The sequence below is a fragment of the Castanea sativa genome, chromosome 10, assembly GCF_040712315.1.
Source record: "Castanea sativa cultivar Marrone di Chiusa Pesio chromosome 10, ASM4071231v1".
In the NCBI taxonomy this organism is placed as follows: Eukaryota; Viridiplantae; Streptophyta; class Magnoliopsida; order Fagales; family Fagaceae; genus Castanea; species Castanea sativa.
Window position 1 is genome coordinate 26,957,151 of NC_134022.1, and position 19,569 is coordinate 26,976,719.

Below are 19,569 nucleotides of genomic sequence, written 5' to 3' on the forward strand. Positions count from 1 at the left end.
AGAAACCCTTCAAACTTATCAAATATTTTTATATTGACTGTGAAATTTGAAAATCTAACCGTTGGATTGCATATTTTTATTATATTATTCATACTTGCAAAATTTCAAGAAAATCAAAAAACAATTGCTATGTCATCAAACATATGTTAAAATTTCAAATTTTTGTAATCTAAAATTGTGTATAAAAAATAAGTTCATTGATCAAATAGTAAATAAAATCCGATTTGAACGAAATTTGATTTGCATGTTAAGAACATAAGGAACATGAAATTCAACGGTTAGATTTTTAAAATTCACACCTAAAAAAAAGATATATGATAAGTTTGAAGGGTTTCTCTCCAAACTAGTTTGGAGAGAAACTTTGTTAATTTTTTAGTTTGGAGAGAAACTTTGTTAATTTTTTAATCAATAGATTGTCGAGTAAATTATTTTAGAACAAAAATATTCAATCCCAAAATAAGAAATTCTTTGAGAATCCAAACATGGGGAAGAGGAACAGCGTGGCGGTGTGGGACATGATGATGTTGAAGGAAAATAGATATATGGAACCAACAAGACCCATAGCTCAAGTATGCAATTTTTTTAATCACCCCTAGATATGGACCACATATCACTTCCAAATACCAATATCTACTTCTCCTTTTTCAAAAATAGCTATGAAAAGTTATAATACATTGATGTTTAGGACAAATGAAAGAATGTAAAAGATTTTTGAGCAGTGTTAAAGGACCAACTATAGGGTCCTGGGTGTAGAAAATTATACAATAGAAATAGTCTCATGGGTATCATCAAGGATGGGATGGAAATTATAATAACAATTATAGAGTTAAAAATGGCATGTGTCTTGGCTCAAAATTCTGTTATGTAAGACTCGGATGATGCAAGGAACTCTTCCTATCTTTCTAGCTTGCTTAGTATTGCCTCCAATGGTGGCAGCTCCTGCAATATTTGTTGCCAGTCAGGCATGCCCTGAAAAGACAATTCAGAACTGAGAACATCATAGCCACCAAAACATACAAGTTTCGCCATTCCAACAGTAAGTAAGCCCCAATTTCCATGTTGATACACACTGAGCGTGCTAATAGAAAATGAAGTAAATTTCACCTCGACCATTAATAGGTTTCGCTAGGGCATTTATAACACGACCTAAATAAGCCTCACTTACGGGTATCTGAATTGGAATTTTATCCAATATAATTATTGCAAAGTAGCGTCTAGAATAATTAGCCTTGGGCAGTTTATTTGTAAAAATTTATGTATAGCCAAAAACGGACAGCACTTAAAATCAGGTCAAGTTCCATCCAGGGATAAGCAACAAAATTTTTCCTCCCAAAGTACTTACCTTCCCTGATCTTCGGACCCGACCATCTAGGCGCAGTATAATGTAGACATCCTCACCAGGAGCAACTCCTTCAGACTTCTGCTGATCCCTTATCCACCTAGATTAGTTTTGAAAAATTCATCAGTCTATATATATTAAAATCATTAGATGGGAAAAAAAAAAAACATAAGTTATGCTTATTTTTAGCTTATAATGATCAAAGGTAGATGCAATACAACATTTAAGGATGTACACTGGCCTCCTAGGAAATGCTATAAAAGAAAAACTTCTTAAATATAAACATACAAATTATTAAGTGTTCTTTTCTCTTAAATGAAGAAATGCACAGAATTTTTGTCATTTGGAACATTAAATGATGGCAAAACGAGCATGGAGACAAGATAGAGTGGCAGGTGACCTTTCCCATTCTGCAGGCGATACAACCTCAGCCTTAAATCGAATTTCAGCTTTCAACTTTGATCTTGAAGTTATAGACTGAGCCCGTTTCTCGAAATCTTCCTACCATATTGCCATTAGATATAAGGTCAAGAATGGAACAAAACCTTAATATGTGAAAGCAAGCTTGAAATATGCATGGTTCTACAGCCCAGTATCTAACCTACACTTTACATTTATTTTTGCAAGACATTAAATAAACATAACTATACACATGACAGATGATATGAGAACTCAGGAATAAAAGATTTTAAGGATGCTTGCAGCCAACAATTTTATATATGAGCCTTCGCATCTTACCCCAATAGAAGGAAGAGCATCAGCTGCCTTTTGAGGGACACCAAAACCTTTCTTCTCAACTTGTGGAGCCGTACCTTGACCCCAGATTACAGGGACTAAAAGAACACCTCGTCTAAGGAGATCAGTCCGGAACCTCTCCGCCTTCTGGATAGCCAAAGAAACAGCCTCCTTTTCCCCTGCTAAAATAACCTATATCCAACCCTTACAACATTGACATTTTCAGATATAAACAGCATAGACACAGAAAAGAAAAGGAAGTATGCGCACGTGCGCACACACACATATATATGAGTTACATTAGCATATATTTAAATTATGCTTAACAGATACACTAAGAATCTATTCAATGCAAGAAAAATTAATAATAATAATAATAATAATATATAAACAAAAAAGAGAGGGAAAGCAATAGAACATAAAGAGATGGACATACACGAAACTCTAGTTGCAAGTATTAGATGAAATCTTTTACTGGAAAAGCCCACTAGGTTTTGCAATTTTTGAGCACATCTACTTATTCCTTTTATTTTCTCCATATGTATGACTTGCTGCCTATATGCCCCATTTGATGTTAATTCATCAGAAAGTTTGGAAAAGTAAAAAGAATGTAAAATAAATATCATTGGCAGAAATAGTCTAGGTGCTTCCAACATGCGTGATCATACAATGACATGCAGTCTTAATTTACATGTAACCTATTAGTTTTTGTTGCAATGATACCACTTTGGGAAGTTAGACAAAATATTCATGAATATACAGAATAATAGATTTTCAGAAAATTGAAATTGTTCAATGTTTATATTGCATAAAAAATTGTCCCTCACTTAACAAGTAGATGTGTTGCAAGATGCAACCAACATTTCAGGAAATACTTTGATGACCAGTGCATGAATAATAATTTAGAATAGGGCACAAAAATTTTGACATGAACAATTTGAGCAACATTAAGAATTGATGCTTACTGGCTTAGGTGAAGGAATTGACAAAAACAAAGGCAAGAAAGAGGATTTTATATCCTCTCTCGTGTGGTCATTCCTTGATTCTTATGTGTTGGAGTTATATGTGCAGTGTGCTAAGTTCAATTATATGTCTTCTTTCTACATTTTCTTGATTCAATAAGCATCCCTTATTTGCATTCATTCAATCTAAATAACATCTTCTAGTGAATTTCCAAACTCTCAACTTGGATTGGATTTCAACTTTTTTATGCCTTCATTTCCATTAGGTGCATGAAAATCAGTCCATTCAACTGCTTGTTCCTGGATAACTTTCTTATTATCCTACTTAAGATATATATATTTCTTATATCAATGAAAATATAAAATAAAAGAAATTTTCAGACAAAAACTGAAACTGTTCAATTTGTATATCACATAAAAGTTCTTTCTATGTTTAAAAGTAGAGGTGAAGCAAAATGCAACCAATATTTTGATATGAACAAAATGAGCAAAATTAGGTATTGATACTAACTGGCCTAACAGTGTCTCGCAGCTGCACGAGTTCAACAACTCGATTAGTGGAAAGGCGCAAAGGCAACCTTGATAGAGTTTCATCTCGGGATATCTGTGCAAGTTGTTCCTCCTCTTTCTTGTTGTCCCAGATAAACAATGCCACAAGAACAATGATACCTGTAGAATGCTGATTCATAAGCTTAGTCATTTTAAGAAGCAAGTTGTAACATATTTGCTCAACACTAATGACTATTCTAAACAAAATATCCTGGGTTAACTCACCAAAGACAATACACACATACACACACACATCTCAATCAAATATCAATCTCTTTGTATGAAGGTAAAGGTTTAATGTTTACCTCCGATATTAATGGCAGCATTTCCAGCAGTTTCCCATAAATCAGGGGCATCATCACCACCTTTAATTGCACGAAATATCCTGGGAATTGTAAAGAACAATGATATTCCGGCGGCTGCAGAGAATGCCACATAAAAGAATCTCCTAACCCCCCGGAATGGTGCTTGGACTTCACTAATGAGTTTGAGATCTCTTCGAAAACCATAGCCTATATCTTCCCCACCCAGCCTAGCCTGTAAATATAAAAAATAATTATGTGATATAATGTCTAAGAATTTGAATCCATAGATGGAAGAATTATGGCGAGGGTTCAATCATAGGTAAAATCCATTCAAGAAATTCTATCACTTCCTAATTTTAGCCGGTTAGGAAAAACTGAGTATGCATACAAATACCACACCTTAGTCCTAAAAATTTATGTTAACCTTCAACCTACTGCAACCCTCCTTATTTCTGAGCTTGGGACTGGCTATGAACAAATTATACAACACTAAGCACAGACACACGTACGGTTAAAGGTGGCTAGAAATGCTCTCTTTGTGTGCAAGAGAAAAGGGGGGGGGGGGGGGGGGGCAGTAGAAATAAAGTAGCAAAAGTTCATTAAAAAAAAACCTCTTCTTGCAATTCCTTGAATTCAGGCAAAGCTCTGAAGGAGGCCAAGTCAGGATCATTCAGAATTGTACCAAATTTGAGGTTATACTCTCTCAATGCAGTTCGTAGACAATCAGCAGCTTTTTTTCCTTCCCCTCTTCCAAAAAAAAAAAGAAAAAAAGATCCATCAGCTTTGCTAAGCAATGTGCAATATACTTAAAATTGAGTTTTAAAACGTTAACCTTATAGAAAGATACAAACCAAAACCTTTTAGTAGCTTTTTATCTTGGTAATTTCTTTTTAAGAAGAATACATGGAATTGAGAAAACTGAATATGATCAATGTGATTGACTAATAACCGTATGCAAGTACCTGTGACTAAATCAAGGCCTTCCTTTGAAAGAAGATTCTTACTTTGGAGTCTGATAGACAAGCTACACTACTTCTGTGAAAGTAACTCCAAGGAAGCATTAAACCTAATGTCTTTAGCTATAGTTCATATTATTTCATTTAAATTATGCTGATCATCTGTTTCACCTTTTTTTATTTTTTTTATTTTATAAAATTGGTAAGTTACACATTCAGCAGTGGGTTTTGAACCAATGGTCTCTCCCTTCCTCCATTCTTGTGTGAGGAGGATGTGCCATTTGAACTAGAGATCACTAGTGACCATTCATTTAACCCCTTAGAAGCAACTTCAACATAGTTGAATAATGTTGAGACTAAAAGTAAACAAAAATGAAATTTCACCGGTAGGCATGACAGCAAGCTTTGTTATAAAGTGCAGCTTGGGCCTCCAATGGGTTAGGATCCAAATTAAGTGCTGTGTCAAACTGGACAAGAGCATCTTTTACCTGAAATCCATTGCCATGGGTGCAAAATTAAATTCATTTACAGAATTACATAAAGAGTTAACTGACTAACTCTCCACTACAAAGAGATAGTCATAACAACAAATATACCTACTTAATGTACAAAAGCAAAGAATACATCATGCAAAGGCATGTTGTTACTAGTCCTGTAGGGGAAAAAAAATTGGACAATACAGCCCCTTGATACATGTAGCTTGAACATCTATTAAGTTATACTGATTGTTTAGGCAAGTAATTAACCATGATATGAGCACAAGTATCTAAAAAAGCATTCAAAAGGTTTACTTAGCAAAGCATTTAAACTTTTTTGATAAGTACAAAGCATTTAAACTTTTAATCTCTATGTCAGATAAAATCCATAGGTGGAAGAATCACTCCCAAAAATTGAGCAGCGGTAACAGGAGAATGATGATATAGAAGTGGCAGGACAACAAAAGATCAATTTATAAAATGGATACAATTAGATGCTTATCGTTGTTTAGGTTGGAAAATAGAGGTGCTATGATTCTCCATATATTCCAGTTGAAAATATAGCGAGCCAATTCTATAAGAAATGGAAAAAAATCTCCAATAATTTTATATATGAAAAACAGTGAAAGGATCATTGTAGCAACCCTAAGCAGTAGAAATATTTTGTGCATTGCATTAAATTGTTCAATATATCATAAGAGAATACAGGAACTCAGGAAGTATTTAATTATTTATAAACTAATAACACCAAATCCATGTAAGGATTAATAGAAACACAAAAATTCAAAGTCAATCACATAGCACCAAAATTTGGATTCTTTCACAAACATAATTCTCAAAAAACATATCAAAAACAAAATTTTAAGCTCCCAACAAAGGGCAAAACTAAGTCACTCCTCTCGTCTCTCCAACTCAAAGTCTCAAACTTTTCAAGTGTGAGAAACACAATTCAAGATAAATAATTGAAATACTACAGACCCCATAGGAAAATTTGTCATCAAAATCAGAACCCAGATTGCAGAACATGAGTTTGACAGACTATGATTAACAAAAAATAATTTGTACATAAATCAGAAAAATCCAACATACCCATTTCGTAAAAACAATAAAGAAGAAAACGGTTGACATACCCGTCCTTTGGAGAAGAGCTGGAGACCCGAGTTGACATAGAACTCAGCAGTCTCTACATTGGCTTCTGGGGACTCTGAAGTAGAAGTAGAAGAGCATGAAATGGAATAAAAATGGGTTCTTGTTTGAGAATTCAAAAGGTTTGGTTTGTGTGGAAGCCATGGTTTTTGTCTTGGTCTTGTTTTTGAGAAACTTAGCAATTGACTGTGAAGAGCAAGAGTAGCCACAGCCATTGAGAGAGAGTGAGTGAGAGAGAGAGAGAGAGAGACGCATGGTCACAGATTACCGTTGACAATCTATCCAAACAGCTTTGGCAGTGGGGCCCTTATCTCCTGCAGATAAAATCTGGGCCGTGAGTGTATGCGTAGCTGTATGAAGTGACGGTTCAGATCTCGGTCTTATAAACGGCATGTCGTTTCAACAGTTATCAAGCACACTGTTGAAGTTGTTTCATATACCAATCTTCCTCTTCCTCTTCCTACTAGGGTGTTTCTTTCAATCCACCAACCCAACGAACTTGGTCCAAGTGTCCAACCCAACTCGACCCAATCTCACATCTCAGGTTGATTTTTTTTCATGGGATTAATAGGTGTTATAGGGTCAATTTTTCTTTTAAATTTTATGCCTGTGATGACACTAAGTTCCTCACTTAGTCTCAGCCAATACACCATTCACACACACTGCAGTAACACTCTAAACAGAATTATTAAGAGAATTCACACACACACAGCACAACACACACAGTATTTACAGGGCACCAACCCCAACCTTTATTACTCAATATTCAAGTACAAAGAAAGCGTGGAGAATACACACGCAATTCTCTAAGGCAAAATACACTTCCTTCTATTGACAACTCCAATAGCCTAGGCTATATGCACAGAAATTACTGTCACGGCAATTACTGCAAAGTAACTGCCACTTGTCCAGGACTTGCAACCACATGTAGTCTAACTTAGGACATCTGCAACTGATGCTGTCTTGGCATGCTCTCTACGTTTCCAGTCCCTACACAGCAGGTCTGAACATCTAGCAAGTTAGGCACTGCTTAATAACTGCTGGTAACTACTACTGCACACTTTGCACATGCCAGCCCATCACTCAGCACATCACGAGGCCTCTGCCCATGCTCCAACAGCCCACACATGATTATCCCATCACGTTTTAAAAGCTTAGCCATTGCTTAAGCCCTTCTCATCAGCATCACAGCCCACACAGCATGTCCATATGTAGCTCAACAAGCAACTGCTATCAGCCCACTCACACAGGTCCATGCATTCTGCTAGCACCAACCAGCCTAATGCCTTGCATAGCCTAATATCATCACAGCAGCCCAGCACTGCCTTGCACACAAGCCACCAAGCCCACACACAAAGCAACCTAGCCAAGCCACCATGCTATACACCATCACCTAAGGTCAGCACCACCTGTTGCTGCCCATCATCATCGAATCATCTTTGCCCACCATGGCTCACCACTGCCATGGCCTTGAGGCATCATGTAGAGCAACGTACCTATACATGCTGCCCCTCATTATACTCGTCAATCTGAATGCAGTAGGGAGACCGGGCTTGGCTCCCTTAAAGAGCACTTAGGAGCTTCACTAGATAGGTATGAGGATCTATTAGTGTCTTGAGAAAACATTAAGCCAAGTGACTGGCCTGATGTCGTCCAAGCACTCCAATTCCTCATGCCATCATCTGTAACTTGCAAAGCTCCTAACTATAGGTTAGGTTGGGTTTTATTTTTTAATTTAGGCCGTGTCTAGGTTATAATTATTATTCTTTTTCATCAGATAAAACACCAATTCATTTTTGGTGTAAGTGGGATTTGAACTCAGTTCATTTTACGATGACAAGGGATTTTACTAGTTTGGATTAACGAGAACCCACAAAAAATATATGTATTTTAAGTTTGTAAGTATGATTTATTTTGACTTTTGAGAGTTAGCTTAAATTTGTTAGTTTGATTATTTTGGTATTTTGAAACTTTGTTTTTATGAAATTGTAATATTACACCCAATTGTTTAATTTGTAATTATTTATTAAACAATAGGCTTAAATATTTGAATGAAAATCCAAAATTTTAATTTAGGCACGACAATTCAATCCAATTTTATTCTTACATGTTGGGTTGGTTTTTAAATTACCATTTACTTGGGTTGAATTAAAAATTTCTCAACCATATAGGTTAGTTTGGGTTGAAAATAGTCAAAATGCTCCAAACCTAACCCATACACATCCTTACTTCTTCTATTCTTCTCTCTCTCTCTCTCTCTTGAACCAAAACGATAGATTCTCCTCTCTCTCTTAATATCCATTGTTTTAAATATATTTAGAGATAGAAAAAAAATAATATGTAGGTGTCACCCAATTTAGTTAGTAAAGTATTTTTCATTTTAGAACATTTACTCAAGGTGGAATATAAATTTGTTGCCTAAAGAGTTGAATCTTAATATTGATAAATTAGTCAAGACAAATTCAAATACACACATATGCACATGCACACGAATATCTATTTATTTATTTATTTTGAAAAATTTTAATATTATGATTCTATACTTAGTTATAACTTATAAACATGGATGAACCCAAGTGTGACCCACAAATTTTGAACAAAAATTATAATCATAATGTCCCAAAAAAAGAAAAAGAAAGTTCTCTCAAATCAATATATTATGCTAGTTAAAAATGTCCTCACTTGAAACATCATGATCATGGTTATACTTGGTGAACCATTGTTGGGGGAGTTTTTGTGTTGGAACATATTTAGGAGTTTAGCCCGGAACTCAATGTTGGCCCAAGTAAAGGAATCAAGGGCTTCCAATGTGTTTCTTGCTTCAAAATAAAGAACCAGCCTAAGGCCCAAATTGGAGATATAGTTACTCTTGACAAGGCCCTTAACCTAATTTTTAAATTGGCCAAAAATAACCGCTTGCAATAATTAGTCAGGGCAAAAGAATTTCAACTGAAAATCAACATATATGACTTATTTAGCAGCTAATCAGTACAATAAAAATATAGTGGTAAACAACTCAAAATTTTTTTTTGATAGCTATTGCATCTCATCTTCTAAGAGCACCCACAGCAGTGGAGCTAAAAATTTAACTTTTTAGCTCCACAAAAAGTTATTTTATCTATTTTACCTACTCACTTTACAAAACATGCTGCAGCAGTAGATCTATTTTAGCATTTAATACAATAAAATAATATAAATATAACAATAAAATAATATATCTACTACAATAAAATAATATATACAATACAATAAAATAATATATCCACTACAATAAACAACAATCACAACCACCCACAACCGCTACCGCTGCCACTACCGCTGCCACCACCGCAATCCTTGTCGCCACCATTACTGCCGCCGCCGCCACCGCCACCACAACCACAATAATCTTTATTTTTTCTTCCTCTATTCATTCTCAACAATTATATTTTTCAACAAAAAGTGTTACATTCACAATATTTTTTGCAATACTTTCACAAGAATCATAATAAAATCTTATGTAGAAAGTTGTTACTAGTTCTAATTTGAACCCACCACTGAAATCATATTTTTACTCACTAATATTAGCTAATTACTTAAAATTTATTGTGAAAATATTACGAAAATATTGTGGTAGTATTTTTAAATAGTATTTTCTTATTCTTTGTCTTTCTTTCATCCATCCGTTTTCTTTTATTCATATGTTTTTTTTTTCTCTTGCATTTTGTCCACCACACACCTATACCCATTCCAACCTCTCCTTTTTTCTTTTTCTTTACTTTCCCCTTCCTCCGGAACCTCCCTCACTCTTCCTTTCTGCAGATCTCTCACTTTCTACTCTCTTCTTCTTCTTCTTCTTCTTCTTTTTTTCTTTTTCCTACTTGATTCCATAAATTCTCTAGCTCTCACACACTCACCTCTCTCTCATCCTCAAACTCTCACCGATTCATCCATCATCCTCACCAATCATCCTCCTCATCCATCATCCTCACCCGATTCATCATCCTCCTCACCCAACTTCGAAGCTCAGTTCCGTTCATCCATCATCCTTTGCCAAACTATTGATTTTGCATTTGGGTTTGTGTGTGTTTGCATATGGGTCTCAATTTTCTTTCTTTACTGATGTGTGTGTGTTTGCATATGATTATGTAAATCAAAATTATAATTAATTGTTCAACTGTTTTGTGATACTTTGGTTTGAGTGTTGTGAAATGTCTGTTTGAGAGAGTGGGTCGGTGATGTTGAGAGAGTTTGAGAGCTTGGGACGGCGTGGGTCTGAGGCTGAGAGAGTTGATCGGCTGGTGGATCGGTGACGTCGAGCTTTGGTGGCGGCGACGTTGACGACGAGTCAGTCCGCGGCGGTAAACAGAGTGAGGAGATCGGAGTTGAGAGAGTGAGCTTGAGCTTCAGATGATGAGATGAGAGTGAATGAGAGAGAAGGCACGGTGATAAAAGAATGAAAAAAAAGGGAGCAAGTGGTATTATTTTAATCAGGAGCTGAATAAAAAATTAATTTTTTTTTTAGCTTTGAGCTACAGTGCTCATGTATCTATACATGAGCACTGTAGCAATTAAGCTAAAAATTTTAGCTATGCCTCCATTGCTGCAAGGGTATTTTTTGTGTTTTGGTGGAGCTAAAATAGCTATATAGCTATTTAGCTCCACTGCTGCAAGTGCTCTAATAGTAAATCCATATAAGGACCAGGGTGTGGGACTAGGGCAAAAGTTAAGGTTCAAGTCTCCAGAAGAGAGCCTTACACACATATATTCTAAGATTCGGATAAAGTAGAATTTCTATCTTATATATAAAAAAATTAAATTAAACAGAAAAGAAATAATACAAAGGAGTTGTTACATAATAATTATGAGGTAAAAGAGGGAAAACTCAGTGTAGTTGAAAGGAGAGAAAAAGTGTGCAATTAATTATGTGCATTTGTATGTCAATTAAGCAAGTGTTCTTCTCATCAATACATGCTTAAGAAGTGGTAGTGTTAGTAAGGAATACTATGATTCTAAGTGGGTGAGTTGGGTCTTATGAGGTTTAGAAAGTGAAAATTCTCAAGGAATAGAGATGAAGAGAAAAGTGTCTAGCGATGTATTTCAGTTGTTATATATACTCTTAGTTGTCTAGTTTTATCTCCTGTTGTTTTTGGTTTGCCTTAAATTGATGCTCTCTCTTTTATAGAATGTTTGGGATGTGCAAGGACGGGGTTTGGCAGAGATGGAAAGGGTATCAGAAAACTGTAATTCTCATTAATTAGCAATCAAAGTACAAAGCTTGTATGTGTGTGTATATATATATATATATATATATAGAAGAGAAAGAAAACTAACAAAAACAAACAAACTAACTTCCACATGTGCTGTACAGTGTCAATAACTAACCTATACACGTGCTAACTACTTAATAGAAAAACTAATACACTAACTACAGGTCGTTTTGCTGCTTTTTAAACTACATCCTCTGTCATTTAGCTTCAACTCTATTTTACAGTTGACCTTGCAACCTTGATCTTCTTCTATCAAGCTCATCTGCTCTTGCTTATGTTTATTGCCTTCATTCTGATACTCTCCCTCAAGGGAAATTGCTGAATGTATATTGATCATTCCCATTTTGCAAATGAGACTTGAAAATTGATTGAAATTCAATGCTTTGGTCAACAAATCCGTAAGTTGACAATGAGTTCTAACATGATTCAATTTAATAACCTTCTCCAACACTTTGTCTCTAACTACATGACATTCTATCTCAATATGTTTGGTTCTTTCATGGGACACTGGATTTGAACCAATGTGCAAGGCTGCCTTACTATCACAGAACAATAGGGCTTCCCTTTTGTGTTCAACACCAATGTCTTTGAGAAAGTACAATATCCATACTATTTCACAAGTAGCCATTGCCATTGCCCTATACTCTGCTTCTGCTGAGGATCTAGAGACTGTGGACTATTTCATTGACTTCCACGAGACTAAGGAATCCCAAATGAAGATTCTATAACCTGTGATAGACCTCCTAGCGTCTGGACAAGCAGCCCAGTCAGAATCTGTGAAGCCCTTAACATGTAATTCAGTCCTTGCTAAAAACATTATTCCTTTCCCTGGTTCATTCTTCAAATACTGTAAAACCCTATGCATTACATCTAAATGTGGCTTCCTTAGTTTGGCCATGTACTGACTCAACCTATGAACAACAAAAGTGATGTCTGGCCTAGTGATGTCTAGCCTAATGATGGTCAAGTATAACAGCCTCCCAATAAGCATTCTGTATGCACTTAGATCTTTAAGCTCTTCTCCTTCATACTTACTTAATTTGACATTTTGTTTCATTGGTGTTTTAGATGGTTTACATCCTAACATACTAGCATCATTCAAAACTTCAAGAGTATATTTTCTTTGACAAAGTGATATGCCCTTATCTGATCTTGCAATCTCCAAACCAAGAAAATACCTCAAGTCACCTAAGTCTTTCAACTTAAACTTATGATCCAACAACACCTTAAACTAATCCACCTCTCTTTTGTCATTACACGCTATCAAAACATCATCTAGATAGATCAATAAAATCATAAAACAATGACCCTTTTGCCTAGTAAACAGGGAATAGTTTGCCTTGGATTGTTTAAAACCCAATTGTACCAAGGTGTGAGAAAATTTGGCAAACCATTGCCTAGAAGCCTGCTTTAGGCCATAAAGTGACTTATTCAACCTACAAACCATCTCCGCCTGGCTCTGAAACCATGATGGAAGAGATATATAAACCTCTTTAGACAACTCCCCATGAAGGAAAGCATTATTGACATCAAGCTGACCAAGGTACCAACCCTTCATTGCAGCCACAGCCAAAAGGCATTTAATAGAAACAATTTTGGCAACAGGTGAGAAATTTTCATTATAATCAACCCCTTCCTTTTGTGTGAAACCTTTAGCAACCAATCGAGCCTTATACCTCTCTATGGAACCATCAGACTTGTACTTGATCCTATAGACCCATTTACAACCAATGGGCTTCTTATTGGCAAGTAAGGGTGTTAAAGTCCAAGTGTGATTGGCCTCTAGAGCTGTAATCTCAGCAGCCATTGCTTCTTGCCACTTAGGATCAGAAACAACTTGGTAGTAATAAGTAGGTTCAACAACAGAAGGGATGGAGCAACAAAAATTCTTATATGAAAGAGAGAGAGAGTGATAAGAAAGATGAGAAGATGAAGGATTGGAAGTACCTGAATGGAGAGCAAAAGAACAATGATAAGCTTGGAGGTAGGAAGGTTGTTTATGAACCCTAGTAGACCTTCTAAGAGGGATAGGATCAGTCATTGGGTCAGGGGGTTCAGCAGGAACATCTTGTAGAAATTCATCATCAAGATCAGTGTGCACTTGGATGATAGGATCAATAATAGGATCAGATGACAGTGGAACAGAAGATAAAGTGGAAGAAGGAGGTATTGGATCAACAAGATCGGAAGAAACAGAAGGAAAACAAGGCAAAGGGATGGACTGAGCAGGTAAAGAATCAGTTTGATAAGGAAAAATAGATTCATGAAAAACAACATCTCTAGAGATGAAAACAAAATGAGAATGAAGATCAAACAACTTGTAACCCTTCACATTAAAGGGATAACCAAGGAAAACACATCTTCTTGCTCTGGGAGAAAACTTAGTCCTAGTTTGAGCAACAGTAGAAACATAACATTCACAACCAAACACCCTCAAATGGTCATAACAAGGAGGCTGTTTGAAAAGTAACTCATAAGGTGTTTTATTCTGCGATAAGAGGGAAGATAATCTGTTAATAAAATAGGCAGTAGTAAGGATGCAATCACCCCAAAACTGAATGGGAATGTTAGACTGAAATTGTAAAGCTCTTGCTATGGACAAAAGATGTTGATGTTTTCTCTCCACAACATAATTTTGTTGTGGAGTGTAAACACAACTATGTTGATGCACAATGCTATTAGAACTAAAAAAATCTGGCATGTTGAATTTCACAGCATTATCAGTTCTAACAGATTTGATGCTGCATCCAAACTGAGTAAGAGTCATAGAGTAGAAAATAGAGATGAGGGGTCTAACTTCAGATTTGAATTTCATGAAGTACACCCAAGTAGCTCTGGTTGAATCATCAACCACAGTTAGAAAATACTTAAAACCATCCAAAGTGGGAGTAGCATAAGGTCCCCAAACATCCAAGTGTATCAAATCAAAAGCACAAGAACTGAGTTTATTATTGAAAGGAAAAGGCAAACGTTTATGTTTAGCCAATGGATAGACCTTACAAAAATCATTACAAGAATTTTGTAAAAAAGGAAAAGAATGGCCTAAGACTTGAAGCTTAGCATCTGAAGGATGGCCTAATCTTGCATGCCAAAGTGAAGAAATTGAAGTTGTTGACATTGTAAACAAGAAAGGATGGAAAACATCACCCAACTTATGACTAGCTAAGAAATCTGAAAAGGAAGTAGCAGAAGGTTGTTGGGAAGTGCCACATTGTACCAGGTACAATCCTTCAACTGCATGTCCCACTCCAATCGTTCTCCCAAAGGTAAGGTCCTGGATGAAGCAGAAATCAGACAAAAGGACAAGGCAATATGGTTCAGATTTGGTAAAAGAATTGACAGAGAAAAGATTGAAGGTAAAGGAAAGTACACAAAGGACATTATAAAGGATAAGAGAAGATGATAAAGTCACAGTCCCAACATTAGTTACTATTGCTGTTTCTCCATTAGACAATTGAACAATGGGCTAAGTATTGGTAGTAACAGTGGTCAAAAGATGCACAGAACACACTATGTGATCAGTGGCACTAGTGTCAATGACCCAAGTATTGGAGTCATATGCTCTTCTATTAACCACTTGTGCAGAAAAAACTAAGTGAGTAAAATCCATACCTGCCATTGATGAACCATTAGGAGACACCACATTAGCCATGGTAGTAGTAAGTGTATCTATCCCTTGAATAGATGAAGCTAATGGAGAACAACGAGCGCCAATAAGAGCAAGTAACTGCTGATACTGCTCTGGAGTAAAGCTAGGTGTCACAGATCCTGGAGAAGCTAGAAAAGAGGAATCTTGGGGCTGTGAAAGAGTCAGTTGATGTGCCATTGCAGTTTTACCTTTGAACTTGTAATCAGGAGGGAACCCATGCAACTTATAGCACTTATCTATGGTGTGACCAGATTTACCACAATGAGTACACAGTGGTTTATCCTTGCCTTTATTTCCATTATTCCCAACATAATTGACTCAAAAATTGGTCTATGATTTAGAAATCAAGGCAGTTGATTCAACCTTTGGATTGAAAGAATGACTAACAAACCTTTGGGTTTCTTCTTGAATCAGCAAAGAATACACCTTATTGACAAATGGAAAAGGATCCATAAGTAGAATTTGTGTCCTAACTTGTGAAAAAGATTCATTTATCCCCATCAAAAACTTCATAACAGATTCCCTAGATTGCAATTCAGTAATATTCATATTGCATGTACATTTCCCACAAGTACAAGAAGGAAAAGGGCTATTGTTTTGCAATTGATCCTAAAGAACTTTCAATTGAGTGAAAAGTCAGTAATGGAAGTCTCACCTTGATGAAGGTCTACAATCTCTTTCTGAAGATTGTAAATCTTAGGACCATTCTTTTGAGCAAAACTATCCCTCAAATCATTCTGGATTCCCAAGGCAGTTTTTTCATAGATGATAATAGCTTGAAGCTTAGGAGAAACTAAATTTGTCAACCATGTTCCCACCATATTATCACACCTGATTTAAGCTTGAATAGCTGAAGGTGTGGATACCAATGGAGATGACAAGGTGAGTGTGCCATCAATGAATCCTAGCTTGTTTTTGGTGAGCAGAACTTTCCTTACTACTCGTGCCCAAGTTGAGTTATTCTCACTCCCTGTCAAAGGTTGAGTCACAAGCATAGTGCTTGGACTCTCTCCATGGTGCAAAAACAGAAGATCATCCATTGGAGAATCTTGAGCAGAAGGAGGAGCATTCTTTGACGTGGGAGCAGAGGAAGAAGCCGTGGAAGCCATTGATGATAAGAAAAACTTCAACAAGTTGAAGAGAAAAGAAAATCTGAAAGAAAATCAAAGAGAAAATTGAAGAAGAAAGCCAAACCCTAGATTGGAATTTGGGAAAATATCTAGAAGTTTAGAGAGAGCTCAGATACCATATCAGAAAACTGTAATTCTCATTAATTAGCAATCAAAGCACAAAGCTTGTATATATATGTATAGAAGAGAAAGAAAACTAATAAAAACAAACTAACTAAATTCCACACGTGTTGTACAGTGTCAATAACTAATCTATACACGTGCTAACTATTTAACAGAAAAACTAATACACTAACTACAGGTTGTTTTGCTGCTCTTTAAACTATAGCCTTCGTCGTTTAGCTTTAACTATGTTCTACAGTTGACTTTGTGTTGAGGACAAATTTTTCACACCACATGACTTTATTTTATTGGCAACCTGCACCATATTAATATTATCATGGATTTTGGGAAAATCTCTTTTAAAGCCCAAAAGAGCCCATATTTAAACAAAAAGGCGTCAAAGCTCATGGTCCAAAACCTATGGCGATATTATCTTATCAAATCCCATGGTTCAAGCTCGTGGCATAATATCTCATTTTTAGCTCATGATCCAAGCTCATGAGTCTCATCGGGGGAATTTTGGGAGTCGTGGTTTGGAGGGCCAAGAAATATGTTCAGTAAAGCTCCAGTGGTTCAAAGTTGATAAAGGAAAGCATGTTGCTTGACATGTCTTCCCCAATTTCCTGAACATTGACGGGTCAATGTGCAATAGGTAACACTTGGTAAGCCTCTCATATCACATAACACTTAAAATGATAAAATTTCCCATGCTCTTTACATAAAAATTAATGTTCATCATAGAATATAAGTTTAAAAATGTAATTATATTATTTCATATAAATTATATTATTATTTTCATTAAAATCAATTCCAAGCACATGGCTAAATATATATTAATATCTCATATCGGGCATTAAATGCTCTCCTTACTCTCCAAGATTTGGTTAAAATACAAAGAGACCATAATTACATCTCTAAAACTTCATCAAATATCAACCAACTAGTCTATTACTTACCAAAATTATATATGGATTAAACATATAATTTTTCAAAAGAAGAAACTTAGCCAAAAATACCAACAATGGCTCCAGAAGAAGTTGCAACAGCTCTAGCAGGAGCTGCAACAACTCTAGCAAAAACAATAATAGTTCCAGTAGAAGTCGCAACAGCTCTAGCAGAAACAACAACAACTCTAGTTGCAAGTGCAGTAGCTTAGGCAACTGAAACATGTCCAAAAGGAACATCACCAACCCATTTATGCCCAATTCCAGCAGCTTGCTGCCATACCTAAAGAGCAAGGGCCCTATAAAAGAAATCATACAATTTTAAGTTAAAATCCTTAGCCTCCAGCTGCAATACCAAAAATAGAAGGATCCCATAAAGGTTATATTACCATTTTCACCCAAACCATGAATTTAATACTAAATATTTTCCTCCAGCAGAAGATGTCATTCAAATGACATCATTGAGCAGCTACTGCTATAGAGCTGATAGCTGTGACTGATAGCTGTAATTAGGGATGGCAATTTAGATCTGCCCCGTGGATACCCGGCCCGGCCCGATAAAGAATAGGGTCGGGTATGGGTTTTAAAAAAAAACCGAAGCGGGTTCGGGTTGGGTCCGGGTTTTATAAAAAAAATCCGAAACCCGACCTGAAACTCGCCCCGGATAAAAACCCAGTTGTGTTAAATTACTAAACCCCCCCCTTATATATATATCATTGAGCATTTGAGATTTGTAACCCTAACTCCCTAAATGGCTTGAATGAGCTTGAATCTAGGAAAAAAATTTAATGGGCTTCAAAATTTTTTTTTTGTTGGTCTAGATTTGGGCCCAATAAGATAAATGGGGCCCGTGGGGCCCAGCGCGGCGGGTATGGGCCCCGGAAAAAAACCCGATTAATAATCGGGCCGGGTCCGGGTTTTGGATCTTGGCCTGCGGGTCGGGCCCAGGTATGCAAAAACCCGGCCCAAACTCGACCTGTTGCCATTCCTAGCTGTAATAGTAGCTCCAGCAGCATTAAAGTCTCGAACTTTCTTCTTTTGGCTAAAAAACAAAAGCTCACTAATAAAACCACTTACTTTGTCAAAGATTTTTCCTTGCTAAATTTCCCTTCAACTAGTTCTAATCTAGTTATATACTTGGCTCTATGTAAAGAGGACCAAGCCACACATTAACACACACTATCCATCCCTCTCTCATCTTTAATATTCTGAAATTTCATCATTTTTCTGAACAAAAACACATCTCCATCTCCTTCTTTATTTCTCATACAAAATCTCCCTTCTTAGAAAGTAACGTAACCCATGACATAACAAAAAACCACTCCAGTAGCAACTATAATCTCATGTATATACTATATTTAACCTTCATATTATCTATCTCATACTTCTATATATTTTACCAATACATTTCTCACAAACTATCCATACGTACTTCTCACATATATATATATTTCTAATCTATCATACAAACACCATATCTCACAAAACACACACACACACACACACACACACACACACACACACACACACACACACACACACATATATATATATATATATATATATATATATATATATTTCTTACTATCTCCATACATCTTAAAAAAATACCAAACACTCTTTCAAGAGCATATTACAAAAACCTTTCTCATGAAAGACATATGAACATCAATACTAAGGCCCTTCTCCTAAAAGGCACAAAGACTTCATATTAAAGTCATTCTCAATGAAGACATACATTTCTAATACTTAAAATGATTCTTATGAAAGACACAAACTTATAAAATTAAAGCCCTTCTTATGGAAGACAATATCACTCGTACTTGACTAAAAACTAAAAGAGCATTACATGGGGAAAATCATTTAAGTGTATGATAAAGGGGATAAACTTAACCAATCTAAGCATACAGCTAGACATATTCTCTCTCCATCCAGTTGCACCCATTTTTCTTTTTCAATTATGAAGTCACCATGAAAGGGCTCATAATATCATACCGCACCGCTGGACTTATTTTCCCATGCTGCTA

At 36.0% G+C, this 19,569-nt stretch overlaps 1 protein-coding gene across 2 annotated transcripts; it reads right to left on the reverse strand.

Annotated features, from left to right (window-relative positions):
- Positions 1-610: 610 nt before the first annotated feature.
- On the reverse strand, positions 611-6,717 carry LOC142611639 (protein LOW PSII ACCUMULATION 1, chloroplastic). 2 transcript variants are annotated; one of them, XR_012840081.1, is made up of 9 exons: positions 6,453-6,705; positions 5,231-5,334; positions 4,502-4,637; positions 3,891-4,122; positions 3,548-3,705; positions 2,078-2,266; positions 1,740-1,836; positions 1,343-1,439; positions 611-969 (listed from the first exon to the last, which is right to left on the reverse strand). XR_012840081.1 is itself a non-coding variant. In XM_075783732.1 (9 exons), exons 1-9 carry the CDS (start codon positions 6,681-6,683, stop codon positions 895-897), a joined length of 1,323 nt encoding a protein of 440 aa, XP_075639847.1. In that variant the 5' UTR covers positions 6,684-6,717; the 3' UTR covers positions 611-894. The 2 variants fall into 2 exon arrangements, 1 of the variants encoding a protein (XP_075639847.1); XM_075783732.1 differs by having other exon boundaries at positions 1,740-1,840; positions 6,453-6,717.
- Between the last annotated feature and the right edge of the window lie 12,852 nt (positions 6,718-19,569).

Excerpts from the sequence above, each read along its gene's own strand:
- LOC142611639 (XM_075783732.1), bottom strand. The coding sequence starts at position 6,683 with ATGGCTGTGGCTACTCTTGCTCTTCACAGTCAATTGCTAAGTTTCTCA. Across the intron at positions 2,267-3,547 it reads TGCGAGACACTGTTAGGCCA|GTTATTTTAGCAGGGGAAAA; the intron begins GTTAGTATCAAT and ends GGTTGGATATAG. Across the intron at positions 1,440-1,739 it reads TCGCCTGCAGAATGGGAAAG|GTGGATAAGGGATCAGCAGA; the intron begins GTCACCTGCCAC and ends AAACTAATCTAG.